The following is a 12,740-nucleotide window of genomic DNA, read 5'->3' on the forward strand; positions in this document are numbered from 1 at the left end:
CTGAAGGCTGGGAGAACATTTATGGAAATTCATCCCACCCACCCCATAGCGACCTCAGCAACTCTTTCCCTCATATTATGTGTGGTTAGACCCTTGAAGAAATTTGAAATTATTCGGTACTGTGTTTGATTGCTCGGTGATTGATTGCACTGTGATATGTTCATAAGACTGCTCACTGTGCTGTCAATCAACCCTGAAGAGGTTTGGTTCCAAAAGTGAAACTAATTCAGATCCAGGCAGCCACCTTGAATAAAGGCTACACATACACAGAAATTGTGAGTCTGGTTTCTTGATGCTTGGGGTAAAAAATATAACATTCAGATTGTACTTATCCTCTTACTTTAAGCGCCATTTGTGCCATTTATCTGTGACCCTGTCTTTGAAGTTATGATGGACCAGCAGCAGAACCCACACAGAAATTCATCCTCCATACGTAGCAAAATTATACAATTTTTTTTTAAGCAGGTTCATCATATTGCTGTTTATAGTAACAGGACCAATTCAATCCCTCCCAGTGATAGTCTAAAGTTACTCACACGAAAAACAAAGCAGGTAACGCATTCATTTTTTGAAGTTTTTCAACCAGAAGTGGGAAGTTTTTCTTCTGATCTTGACTAAAAGTCCTTTCCGTTGTCGGGTCTAACAAAAGCAGCACGTCTTCAACCTGGGGAAATTCAGCACCAACGTTACACCACTAATGGTAACACATCTTTCCCAAACAGCAAGGCCCCGCCTTCACAGGAACAGAGGCAACCCTAAAACCAAAAGAGACCAAGGTCATCCAATTCACCTTCTAACTAACATCCTGGTAGTCGCCTGATACAATAGGGTTGCCAACTCTGGTTGGACCTTTGCCTAGAGGTTTCAACACATAGAATCAGAGAATGGTTACTGTACAAAAGGAGACCATTCGGCACGTCATGTTCTTGCCGGCTTTCTGCAACAGCAACTCCGCTGGTCCCACTCCCCTACCCTTTCCCCGCTGCCCTGCAAACGTTTTCTCTCCAGATAATTATCCAATTCCCACAATTGAATCTGCCTCCAAGACACTCTCAGGCAGTGCATTCCACATTCTCCACTCTCACTGCATTAAAAAAAGTTTTTCCTCATGTCGCTCCTCATGGTTCTTTTGCCATTCACCTTAAAATCGGCGTCCTTGACCCTTCAGCCAATGGGAACAGTTTCTCCCTCTCGACTCTGTCCAGACCCCTCATGATTGTGACATTTCTATTAAATCTCCTCTAAATCTTCTCTTCTCTAAGGAGAACAGCCCCAGCTTCTTCAATCTATTTATATAACTGAAGTCCCTCATCCCTGGATTCGTTCTGCAACCTCTCTATTTCCCTGCCCAGTCAAACACTTCCTTTACCCCGTCTCCAATGTTTTTATAACTAATAAATGAATGTGTTCAAAGAAAATTAAAGTAACGCTCTATTTTTAATGTCCTTATTATTTTTCTTCTGAAACCCTCAGGCTGATCACTCCCTCCTCCCTCTCCCCTTCCTTCTCCCCTCACGCTCCCAGAAAATGCACCCCGTAGCTAAATCCTTCATCCCCATCTCTTATGGCTAAGTGTCATTCAGCAGTTACACATGCGCAAGAACTTTGGTTTTAGAGTATTCCTTTCAATTTAATACCTTTGGCTCATTATGATGCTGCTCAAAAGATTAGGTTTTTATTAGGCAAGCGTATTAAGGATTATAGAACCAAGGCAGGCAAATGGAGTTAAGATGTGCTCTAACTGAATGGTGCAGCAGGCTCAAAGGGCTGAATGACCTATTCTTATGTTCCTATTGAAGAACATACAATTATATAACACCTTACCACATCTTAGGAATAGCACAGAGAACTTCACAGCTAATGAAGAAGTGCTATGTAGTCAAGCAGAAATGCACAGCAAGGTCCCACAAAAAGCAAATGAACAATTATCCCTTTTCAGCAGTTGAAGGTTGAGGCATAAATGCTGGCTAAGGAACTGGGAGAAGTCCCTGCTCTTCTGCAAATTATACTTTTACATTTATCTGAAATTGACTCAGTTTAATGTTTCAGCTGAAAATCGGGACCTCTGACAATGTAGCACTCCTTCAGCAACATGATGAAGTGCCAACTCATGCCTGTATTGGGTGGAAAATCACAAGCTATATGCCTGTGATCTTTCTGCAGTGCCCTCTGTGTGTGAGTCTTACTACTGTCTAGTCCCTGAATGTTGCAGGGGAAGATACGGTCTCATTGATTGAAAGATTGAACAGGCTGGGGCTCTTTCCTCAGGAGAAACCAAAGAGTGGAACTCAGCATCACAAGAAATAGTTGAGGTGAATAGCATTGATGTATCAAAGGGGAAACTCGATAAACACAGGAGGGGGAAACTAGATAAACACAGGAGGGAGAAAGGAATGGAAAGGAATGCTAGTAGGGTTATATGAAGAGGGGTGAGAGGAGTCAGCAATGGTGCATAAAATGCAGGTATGGACCTGTTGTGCTGTACATTCTATGTAATCCTATATACTATTCAGTGAGCACAGACCTACCTTACACTTCAGTCCTGCTTCAACCCATCCTGAAAGTTCTCTCTTCAACTCAGCTTCATATTTCCTCACATCACACTTCCTGATAACGACTTTGTTCTTAAAGGACTCATACTCCTCGGGCTCCAATTCCTGCAGTAAAACCATATCGTCAACGATAGGTGAGGATAATATTTATATCTGGCTAATATCAGGGCTGCTCTGCCATAAAGTAAAGAGCAGGAGAAGGGCTTGGCAATCATTTCAATAATAGAATATTGCTAGAAAAATAATGTTGATAACGAATTCCTCTCTTATGTAATGGTTTGCAGCAGGAAACGACAGAATTGAACTAAACTTGAATCTCGGCATTCAAAATAAAGAAAGAAGGATAATTATTGGAGAGGATACGAGGGACAAACTCTCCTGCTACAACCACCCGAACCAGAATTTAGAGGTCAGGTTTAAACTTCGAGATCAGTGTCTTGAAGAAGCCAGGATCACATCCACATTCCAGGCCTACCCCCTGGGGTATAAATGCAGCTTATGCCATCTTCAACTCCAGGGCTACGAAACAAAAGACTGCGATTAATATAGTACTTTTCAAAACTTAGGTCGTCCCAAAGCGCTTTACAGGAAATAAAGTACTTTTCAAGTGTATTGTAATATTGTAATGTAGAAAGTGTGGCATCTAATTTGCACACAGCAAGCTCCCACAAACTACAATGTGACCAGATCATCTGTATTTAGATGTTGGTTGAGGGATAAATATTGGCCAGGACACCGGGGAGAACTCCCCTGCTCTTCTTCAAAATAGTGGCCATGGGTTTTCTTTCACATCCACCTGACAGGGCAGTCAGGGCCTTGGTTTAATGTCTCTTCAGAAAGACAGCACTTCTGACAGCGTAGCACTCCCTCAATACGGCGTTGAGAGTGTCAGCTTAGATATTGTGCTCAAGTGGGACTGTGAACCTGTGACCTATTCATTGATAGTGGGAGGGGCAGGATTTACCTCTGTTACAATCACCTAGTTAATGGTTTGTATTTTTTTTTTTAAGAGGTCACTTTTAGTTCTGGGGAAATTAAATTTGTAAATGTGAGGTAATTGAAACTCTGAAGTTGAAATGGTTGCCAGACCACCCAAGGAATTTACACTTCAAGAATTTTTCCATGTTTATTTTCAGAGGTCAGAGTTAGAAATGTGACAACACTAAACAATAGGTAGTCCTTTATTAGAGATTATTAATGGAACCAAAATCTCTGTTGAAATTGCAGATGTCCCCCTCAGAGGTTTAAACTATTCAAATGTTCTCCCAGAACAGAGATTTGGTGTTGGAAAATAATTAACTTAAATTGCTATCTGTGACATCCCAAATGTACACATTGCTATGAAGATAGATGTTGCTAGGGAGATGGGTCAGAGGTGTTTATTGATCTGTGTGTTTGCTGACAGTCAGTCAGTTGGCTTTGGAACAGGAAGGTTGGCTTTTGGAAAGCCCGTGCTCAGGCTGGGAAATCCAAAATCGTGAGGTATTGAAGGTGAACTGGAGGATTTGCCTAGCTAAAGCGAGAGGGAGAATTTCCAGTCTCAAACTTCAGAAGACAGCGAAGAAATTAAGGAAATCAAAGTGAATTCCTAAGAGCTGTGGTACACTTTGGATTGGTCCCAGGAGAAGTGAAAAAAACCACCAGGATCCTGTAACAGTACAGGGAATGTTTTGGTGGTGCAAGTAACAGTCAAATAAGTGTATTCTGTTGAGATTTAGAGTTTAATGTATTCATCTTCATGTTCTGTTAAGATTTTACATTTAAAGTATGTGTCTCCAGATTATAGTGTTAAATTAGTGGTATTTTGCTTTGTTTAACTCATGTACAGTAAAGTTTTTGTTTAAAACATGAAATCGTGTGGCGTAATTCTTTCAGTAATAGCTGGGAATTTGACTTTCTTTCTTAAAAGTTCACGGTCCCTAACGGGATTGTAACACCTCACTAGTTACTGCCCAAGAGGTGAAGAGGAAATGGAGCACCAATGGTCGAATGGCCTCCTTCTGTGCTGTACGTCTCTATGTTTTGAATATTTATGCTGCGTTGCATGGTTTTTACATACCTGTGCCCTGGGCCACTGAGGGAACACCTGTACCATAGTGTCATAGAGTCTGAGGCATTCAGGTGGTGAAAGTGCAAGGTCTGATGGGATCCCATAGTTCTTAATCTAAGAGACAAAAACGCATCTTGGTTATAATTGCCAATTCTAATTGCCGGTAGAATAGGTGATGTCCTTTAGTAATGTCACGCATCTGCTTTAGTGTAGAATTACAAGATTAGAAAATGGTTCACCTGCATAGACCAGTTGGACTGAATGTCCTGTTCATAGACTGTAAATTCTCTGTGAGGAAATGCATTCACCAGAGGCACTGAAAATGACACTTTCACCTCTGGCTGCATAAAGGCCATTAGCTGGGAATTTTACTTTGGGGCAAAGACCCCACTCAGCAGCCAAAAAGTCAGGGGCAAGCCCACCTCCACTGGGCCTGGGAGCCACGCTGTAATTTTATGTGACCCAGGCCCTTAATTGGCCCCGGGCAGGACTTCCGCCCCGATGAGGCAGGAAGTCCCGCTTCCAAGAGCTGCTGGCCAATCAGCGGGCCAGTAGCTCCTCTGTCCCAGCAGCACCAATGGGAGCGGTGGCCACTGCTGGGACTGCACCCAGCCAGAAGAGGACCGGGGACATGGGCTTCCATAAAGGTGAGTGGTGTTTCGGGCCTTGCTGGGGACAATCGGCTGGACTCTGGCATGGGGAGTAGGGTCGTTCAAGAGGCTGGGGGAGGTGGCGAGCAGGGGCGGCTTGTGCTGCTGGGGATGCCCTCTGTGGGGAACACAGTGCTCAATCAGGAACAGCACCCTGCACCCCCCACCAGCCCCCGCCCCCACTCCTGCCTTCTGCCAACTCCCATGGGAAGCATAAAATTCCAGACATTGTGTTATAAAGAGAAGACTTAATCAGTCATGTGATGCCTTTTAACACTGGCTGTTGATCAGGAAACTGGCAAAAATGACACAGTTAAAGACCTAGGCCTGGGTTTTCCGCCATTTGTGTTACTGGTTCAGTAGCACAGTAGTTTTGTTACTGGACCAGATGAATAATCCAGCAGAATGTGAGTTCTAATCCCACCAGGGCTGTTGATATCTTGCCTCACTGTCCAATTTTCCCCATTCCTTTCCTTCACAATACAGGGCGGGAGAGTTGAAAAAAAATTCTTGGGATGTGGGTGTCACTGACAAAGTTAAAATAGATTGGTATCCATAATTGTCCTGAGAAAGCGATGGTTGGCCTTCTTCTTGAGGTGCTGTGTAGTGGTTTCATACAATTAAGTGGCTTGCTATGGGCCACTTCAGAGGGCAGTTAAGAGTCAACCACATTGGTTAATAAGATTATAAGAAATAGGAGCAAGAGTAGGCCATTCAGCCCCTCGAGCCTGCTCCGCCATTCGATAAGATCATAACTGATCTGATTGTGGCCTTCACTCCACTTTCTCACCTGCCCCATAACCCGTCCAACACGGCCTTGAATATATTCAATGACCCAGCCTCCACTGCTCACCGAGGAAGAGAATTCCAAAGATTAACAACCCTCCAAGGGAAAAAACTCCTCCTCATCTCTGACTTAAACGAGAGACCCCTTATTTTGAAACTGTGCCTCCTTGTGCTAGATTTCCTCATGAGGGGGGAGTCTTATATAAATAAGACTAGATATGATGGGCAGGTTAATGAACCAGTTGAAATTTTTACAACAATCGATAGATTCATAGTTACATTTACTGACACCAGATTTTTTTATTCCCAGTTTCCTTTTAAAGTAAATTTAAATTCTCGAATTACATTCATGGAATTTTAACTCACCTCCTGCTGGAATTACTAGATCAGGCCCCCTGCATTACTAGTATAATGTCATAACCTCAACCTCTACATCACAGTTACAGCTAAATCACTTTAAACCAATTTATAACTTACATGGTTCACTGTTAAGGCAGCGCAGGGGTGGTAGGGAATGAACTTGTATTCATTATCTTTCAAGTCACACAGATATTTTTCAAGGTCATTGTATCGTTCTTCATAGATCACTACAAATAATAGATAAAGAAACCAAGGTCACAACACGCATGTGAAATACTATCACAATTCAACACAAAAAATACCTGCATTGAGGTGGAACTGCAGTGTATGAGATTAGCATTGGAACAGAAAATGTCCAAATGAAATTATTTAGTTTACCAGCATGACAAAGTTGAGTTACAGAGTTAAAGCCCACTCCAGAATTTGAGGATATAATTTAGACACGTCAGTTGCATTGAGTGTACAGCACAGAAATAGGCTATTTAGCCCAATTGTGGGTGACGGTTGTGTAGTGGTACTGTGAGAAAACCAATAATCCAGAGGCTCAGGCTAATGCCCTGGGGGCACAGGTTCAAGTCTCATCATGGCAGCTGCTGCAATCTAAATTCAATTAACTAATCAAAATCTGGAATTGAAAGCTAGTCTCAGTAATGGTGTTAAAGACTATCATCAATTGTTGTAAAAACCCATCTGCTTCACTAATGTCCTCGAGGGAAGGAAATCTGTTGTCGTTACCTGGTCTGGCCAACATGTGATTCCAGACCCACAGCAATGTGGTTGACCCTGAACTGCCCTCTGAAATGGCCTGAAATGACAAGCCACTCAGTTGTCAAGGGCAATCAGGGATGAGCAACAAATACTGGCCTTGTCAACAACACTCACATCCCATGAAAGAATGAAAGAAAACTGGTCTATTCTAGTTTTTATGCTTTATACAAGCCTTCTCCCACTCCTTTTCATCTAACCCTATCAGCATACCTTCAACTCCATCTCCCTCGTATTCTTACCTGGGAACAGGAGTCAGCCATGTCATGGCGGGGGGTTGGGGAGGGGCTTCATTAACATATTTAAATTAATTAAAATGAAATGCAAATAAACTTACCTGGTCCAGGTGGCCGTCCCATGCCAATTTTACAGCCACCAGCCCTAACTCGCGCTCCTTCGAGGCGAGACACTAGTGGGGAGGAGGGAGGAGTGAAATTATCAGGTTGGGTGGGGAGTCACGGAATAAACACTTTTTATTGGCTGTGGGGATGGTGAGAAGGGGTTGAAGGACAAAGGTGAGAAGGTTCGGGGTGAAAGTTCGGGTTGGGAATAAAATAAGTTTTCTGAATATAGAGCAATAAAAAAAAATATTGTGGGGGGGGGTGGAGTTGGTGGTGTTAGGAAAGGGCCTCCATCTTCTAATTAGTTTTTACAAGCAAATGAAAAGTAAGTTCCTTTAAAAATTTAAATTTTTGCTAAGGGCTTGAAGCCCTTTAAAAATGGCGCCAGCGCCTGCGCGGTGGCACCGGACGCCATTGCCAGGGATGGAGCGGCCTCCCACTCTACGTCATCTGTGGCACTCGCTCCGCCCCTCCATTGAAATGAGACCCCGCACGAAATATCGCGGGGGCTCAGTGGCAGCGTTTCCATGTCGGAAGGCTGCCGAATTTGAAGGGCGCCGCCGCAATGTGCGGCACGCTAATAAAATTCAGCCCTTAATTTCACTTCAGAAGGTCTGGCTCTAATGTTTTGACTATACCTGCTAGTTCTAGTCTCCTCAACCAGCAGAAATAGTTTCTCTCTATCTACCCTATCTGTTTCCCTTAATACCTTGAACATTTCAATTAAATCACCCCTTAACCTTCTAAATTCCAGGAATACGTCTCTAGTTTGTGTAATCTCTCCTTGTAATTTAACCCTTGGTGTCCAGGTATCATTCTGGTAAATTTACACTGCACATCCTCCGAGGCCAATATATTCTTCCTAAAGTGTGGTGGTCAGAACCGCTCACAGTAACTCCAGGTGTGTTCTAACCAGGGCTTTGTATAGCTCAAGCAGAACATCTACCTTGTTGTATTCTAATCCTCTAGATATAAAAGCCAGCATTCCATTAGCCTTTTTCATTACTTTCTCTACCTTTTCCAGTTTCCTCTTAAATCCATCTGTGCTATTCTCCTCAACTACTCCTTGTGTTGCTTGTTCCACATTCTTTACACCCCATGGGTAAAGAAGTTCTTCCTGAATTCCATATTGGAATTATTAGTGGCTATCTTACATTTATGGCCCTTAGTTTTGGTGTTACCCACCAGTGGAAATATTTGCTCTATATCTATCCTATAAAACTCTTTCATTATGTTAAACACCATTAAATATGTTGAACGATGGTCCCATCAGATAGATTGCAAAGATCCCACACCACAATTTGAAGAAGAGCAGGATATTCTCCTGATGAAGGGTCGCAGAGCTGAAACCTGGGGCTGGATTGTACTGACCCACCGATGTAGGGGGTTGAGGTGGGGAGGGGCCCGGAAAATGCCTCCCGGAGAGGCCCGCCACGGGCCTTGACGGCGGGAAGGCCTGGCCCTATGTTGCTGGTGGCGGCGAGGCCTCGAGCGGCCCCCCCCCACCGCCGCTCGCCAACGGAGCTGAAATATAAATATTTAAACGTATGAAAATGATTGAATTAAATACTTAGCCGCTCCTGCCATCTGTTCCGGTGCCATGTTGGTGGCGGCAGCCATCACTGCCGTGCAGTCGGATCTCCGATGCGGGACACTGGTGGGGACGGGGGGAAGCATGGAAACTATTTCAGTGCAGGAGGTGGGGGGGAATGGGGAAAACGATTCCGATTGGTGAAGGGGATGGTGGGAAGGGGTTGAAGGTAAAAGTGCGGCGGGGGGGAAGGTCAGGTGCTTGAGGTAAATATTTTGTGGGGTGAGAGGGCAAGGAATGAAGTAAATGGATATGGGGAGGTGGGAGAGGTGACGGAAACATTTCTTTCATTATTCAAATAAATTTTAACGTGCCTATTTCTTTAAATATTGAAATTCAATTTTAGGGCTGGAAGCCCTTTAAAAATGGCGCCGGCACAGTGGAACCGGAGACGGATCGCCAGTCCCCTCCCCCGTCATCGGGGGGTGGGACAGTCCGCCCCAGCCATGTAATGAATCACTGCGTATAATATCACAGCGGCTCCATGGAGTAACGTCTGCACGTGCAGGCTACCATCTTTTATGGCCTCTGCCGATCCAGGCCGTTAACTCTGCTTCTTTCTCCATAGATGCTGCCAGAGCTGTTGACTATTTCTGGCATTTTCTGTTCTCATTTCAGTGTTCCGGCATCTTGCTCTTATCTTAGGAAATTCTCTTGGATTTCCCAGCCAACATTCCCCCCTTAATCAGCGCTACCAGAGAGAGGGACTGGTGACAGATCCAATTACTGCTTCCGAAATGGCTCCCACATTTGCCTACAGATTATTTACTGCATTTCAAAGTGACTAGCTGTATGTGAGTGCCAGAACAAGGTGCCACATAAACCTAAGTCTTTTTGTCTCTTTTAGAGAATGCCCAAGATAGATACTGCTCCACTTCAGAACACTGTCACAACATACAAGTCTGTCTTACTTACACTAAGCTTGAGCAGTGTGATTTCTATCCAGCAGTAGCAAAACTGCAGGGTTCTGGTTCTAAATATTTTCACTGCAATGAAGGACAATAAGAATTGGAAGCACATGGGTACATGCGGGAAAGTTGTGCTAAGTAACGCTGCCTTTTTTTTGACATGTCTTCCTTGTTGGTGTCAGTACCTAGTCTCACTTTGAAGGACTGGCCCCCTTTGCCAACTTCAACCTGTTGCTTTCTTTTGCTTTTTTGGCTCGTGCTCGTTGAAGAAGGTTCCTCTAAACTTCTTTCCACTCTTTCCCAATACGTCTTCACCGATTGTAGCCATCTGTTGATAATAAGGCACGGTTAGAGGTCCTTATTAAAAAGTTCATGGGATTTCTGTCTATATATAGAATTTGCAGCATAAAAACAGGCCATTCGGTCCAACTGGTCTATGCTGGTGTTTATGCTCCACAAGAGCCTCCACCCACCCTATGGCATCTAACCCGATCAGCATATCTTTCTATTCCTTTCTCCATCTTGTGTTTACCTAGCTTCTCCATAAAGGCATTGGTGCTATTCACCTGAACTACTCCCGGTTATAGCAAGTTCCACATTCTCACCACTCTCTCGGTAAAGAGGTTTCTCCTGAATTCTTTATTGAATTTATTAGTGACTATCTTACATTTTTGGCCCATAGCTTTGGACTCCCCCACAAGTGGAAACATCTTCTCTACCCTATCATACAGTCATAGAGTCATTACAGTACAGAAGGAGGCGATTTGGCCCATCAAGTCCATGCTAGTTCTCTGTAGAGCAATCCAGTCAGTCCCATTCCCCTGCTTTATCCCGTAGCCCTGCAAATTTATTTCTTTCATGTGCCCATCCAAATTTTGAAATCATTCATCGTCTCCACTTCCACCACCCTCATAAGCAGCGTGTTCCTAGTCATTACCACTCACTGTGTAAAAAAGATCTTCCTCACATTCCCTCTGCATCTCTTGCCCAAAACCTTAAATCTGTGCCCCCTCGTCCTTGTACCATCAGCTAATGGGAACAGCTTTTATTTGTTTACCTTATCGAAACCTGTAATAATCTTGTACACCTCTCTCAGATCTCCGCTCAATCTCCTTTGCTCCAAGGAAAACAACCCCAGTTTCTCAAACCTAACCTTGTAGCTAAAATCCCTCATCCCTGGAACCATTCTGGTAAATCTCCTCTGCACCCTCTCAAGGACCCTCACATCCTTCCTAAAGTGTGGTGAGCACAACTGGATGTAATACTCCATTTTTTGTCTAACCAGGGTTTGATAAAGGTTCAGCATAATTTCCCTGCTTTTGTACTCAATATCTCTATTTATGAAACGGAAGACCACATATGCTTTGCAAACTACTCTCTCAATATGTCCTGCCACCGTCAAAGATCGATACACATGAACCCTGAGGTCCCTCTGGGAGCAGCTGTTTGAAGGTAAATCCACATGTGATATGTGGGAGGCTTTTAAAGAGAGGTTGATTAGCGTGCAGGAGAGACATGTTCCTGTGAAAATGAGGGATAGAAATGGCAAGATTAGGGAACCATGGATGACAGGTGAAATTGTGAGACTAGCTAAGAGGAAAAAGGAAGCATACATAAGGTCTAGGCGGCTGATGAAAGACGAAGCTTTGAAAGAATATCGGGAATGTAGGACCAATCTGAAACGAGGAATTAAGAGGGCTAAAAGGGGTCATGAAATATCTTTAGCAAACAGGGTTAAGGAAAATCCCAAAGCCTTTTATTCATATATAAGGAGAAAGAGGGTAACTAGAGAAAGGATTGGCCCACTAAAGGACAAAGGAGGAATGTTATGCTTGGACTCAGAGAAAATGGGTGAGATTCTAAACGAGTACTTTGCATCGGTATTCACCGAGGAGAGGGACATGACGGATGTTGAGGTTAGGAACAGATGTTTGATTACTCTAGGTCAAGTTGGCATAAGGAGGGAGGAAGTGTTGGGTATTCTAAAGGGCATTAAGGTGGACAAGTCCCCAGGTCCGGATGGGATCTATCCCAGGTTACTGAGGGAAGCGAGAGAGGAAATAGCTGGGGCCTTAACAGATATCTTTGCAGCATCCTTAAACACGGGTGAGGTCCCGGACAACTGGAGAATTGCAAATGTTGTCCCCTTGTTTAAGAAGGGTAGCAGGGATAATCCAGGTAATTATAGACCGGTGAGCCTGACGTCAGTGGTAGGGAAGCTGCTGGAGAAGATACTGAGGGATAGGATCTATTCCCATTTGGAAGAAAATGGGCTCATCAGTGATAGGCAACATGGTTTTGTGCAGGGAAGGTCATGTCTTACCAACTTAATAGAATTCTTTGAGGAAGTGACAAAGTTGATTGATGAGGGAAGGGCTGTCGATGTCATATACATGGACTTCAGTAAGGCGTTTGATAAGGTTCCCCATGGCAGGCTGATGGAGAAAGTGAAGGCGCTTGGGGTCCAAGGTGTACTAGCTAGATGGATAAAGAACTGGCTGGGCAACAGGAGACAGAGAGTAGCAGTAGAAGGGAGTTTCTCAAAATGGAGACGTGTGACCAGTGGTGTTCCACAGGGATCCGTGCTGGGACCACTGTTGTTTGTGATATACATTAATGATTTGGAGGAAAGTATAGGTGGACTGATTAGCAAATTTGCAGACGACACTAAGATTGGTGGAGTAGCAGATAGTGAAGGGGACTGTCAGAGAATACAGCAGAATATAGATAGATTGGA

The 12,740-nt window shown here is 43.9% G+C and overlaps 1 protein-coding gene across 4 annotated transcripts in view; it reads right to left on the reverse strand.

The window, feature by feature from the left end:
* Positions 1–12,740, reverse strand: part of LOC137368934 (probable ATP-dependent RNA helicase DDX60) — a 141,319-nt gene that overhangs the window by 46,621 nt on the left and 81,958 nt on the right. For all 4 annotated transcript variants that reach the window (XM_068029259.1, XM_068029260.1, XM_068029258.1 and 1 more), the window contains 5 exons: positions 10,189–10,331; positions 6,516–6,625; positions 4,612–4,716; positions 2,529–2,657; positions 537–664 (listed from right to left, as the gene is read on the reverse strand). In XM_068029259.1, the coding sequence (XP_067885360.1) occupies positions 537–664; positions 2,529–2,657; positions 4,612–4,716; positions 6,516–6,625; positions 10,189–10,331 (615 nt within the window). The remainder of the gene's footprint in view (positions 1–536; positions 665–2,528; positions 2,658–4,611; positions 4,717–6,515; positions 6,626–10,188; positions 10,332–12,740) is intronic.

The sequence above is a fragment of the Heterodontus francisci genome, chromosome 4 (assembly GCF_036365525.1).
Source record: "Heterodontus francisci isolate sHetFra1 chromosome 4, sHetFra1.hap1, whole genome shotgun sequence".
NCBI lineage: Eukaryota > Metazoa > Chordata > Chondrichthyes > Heterodontiformes > Heterodontidae > Heterodontus > Heterodontus francisci.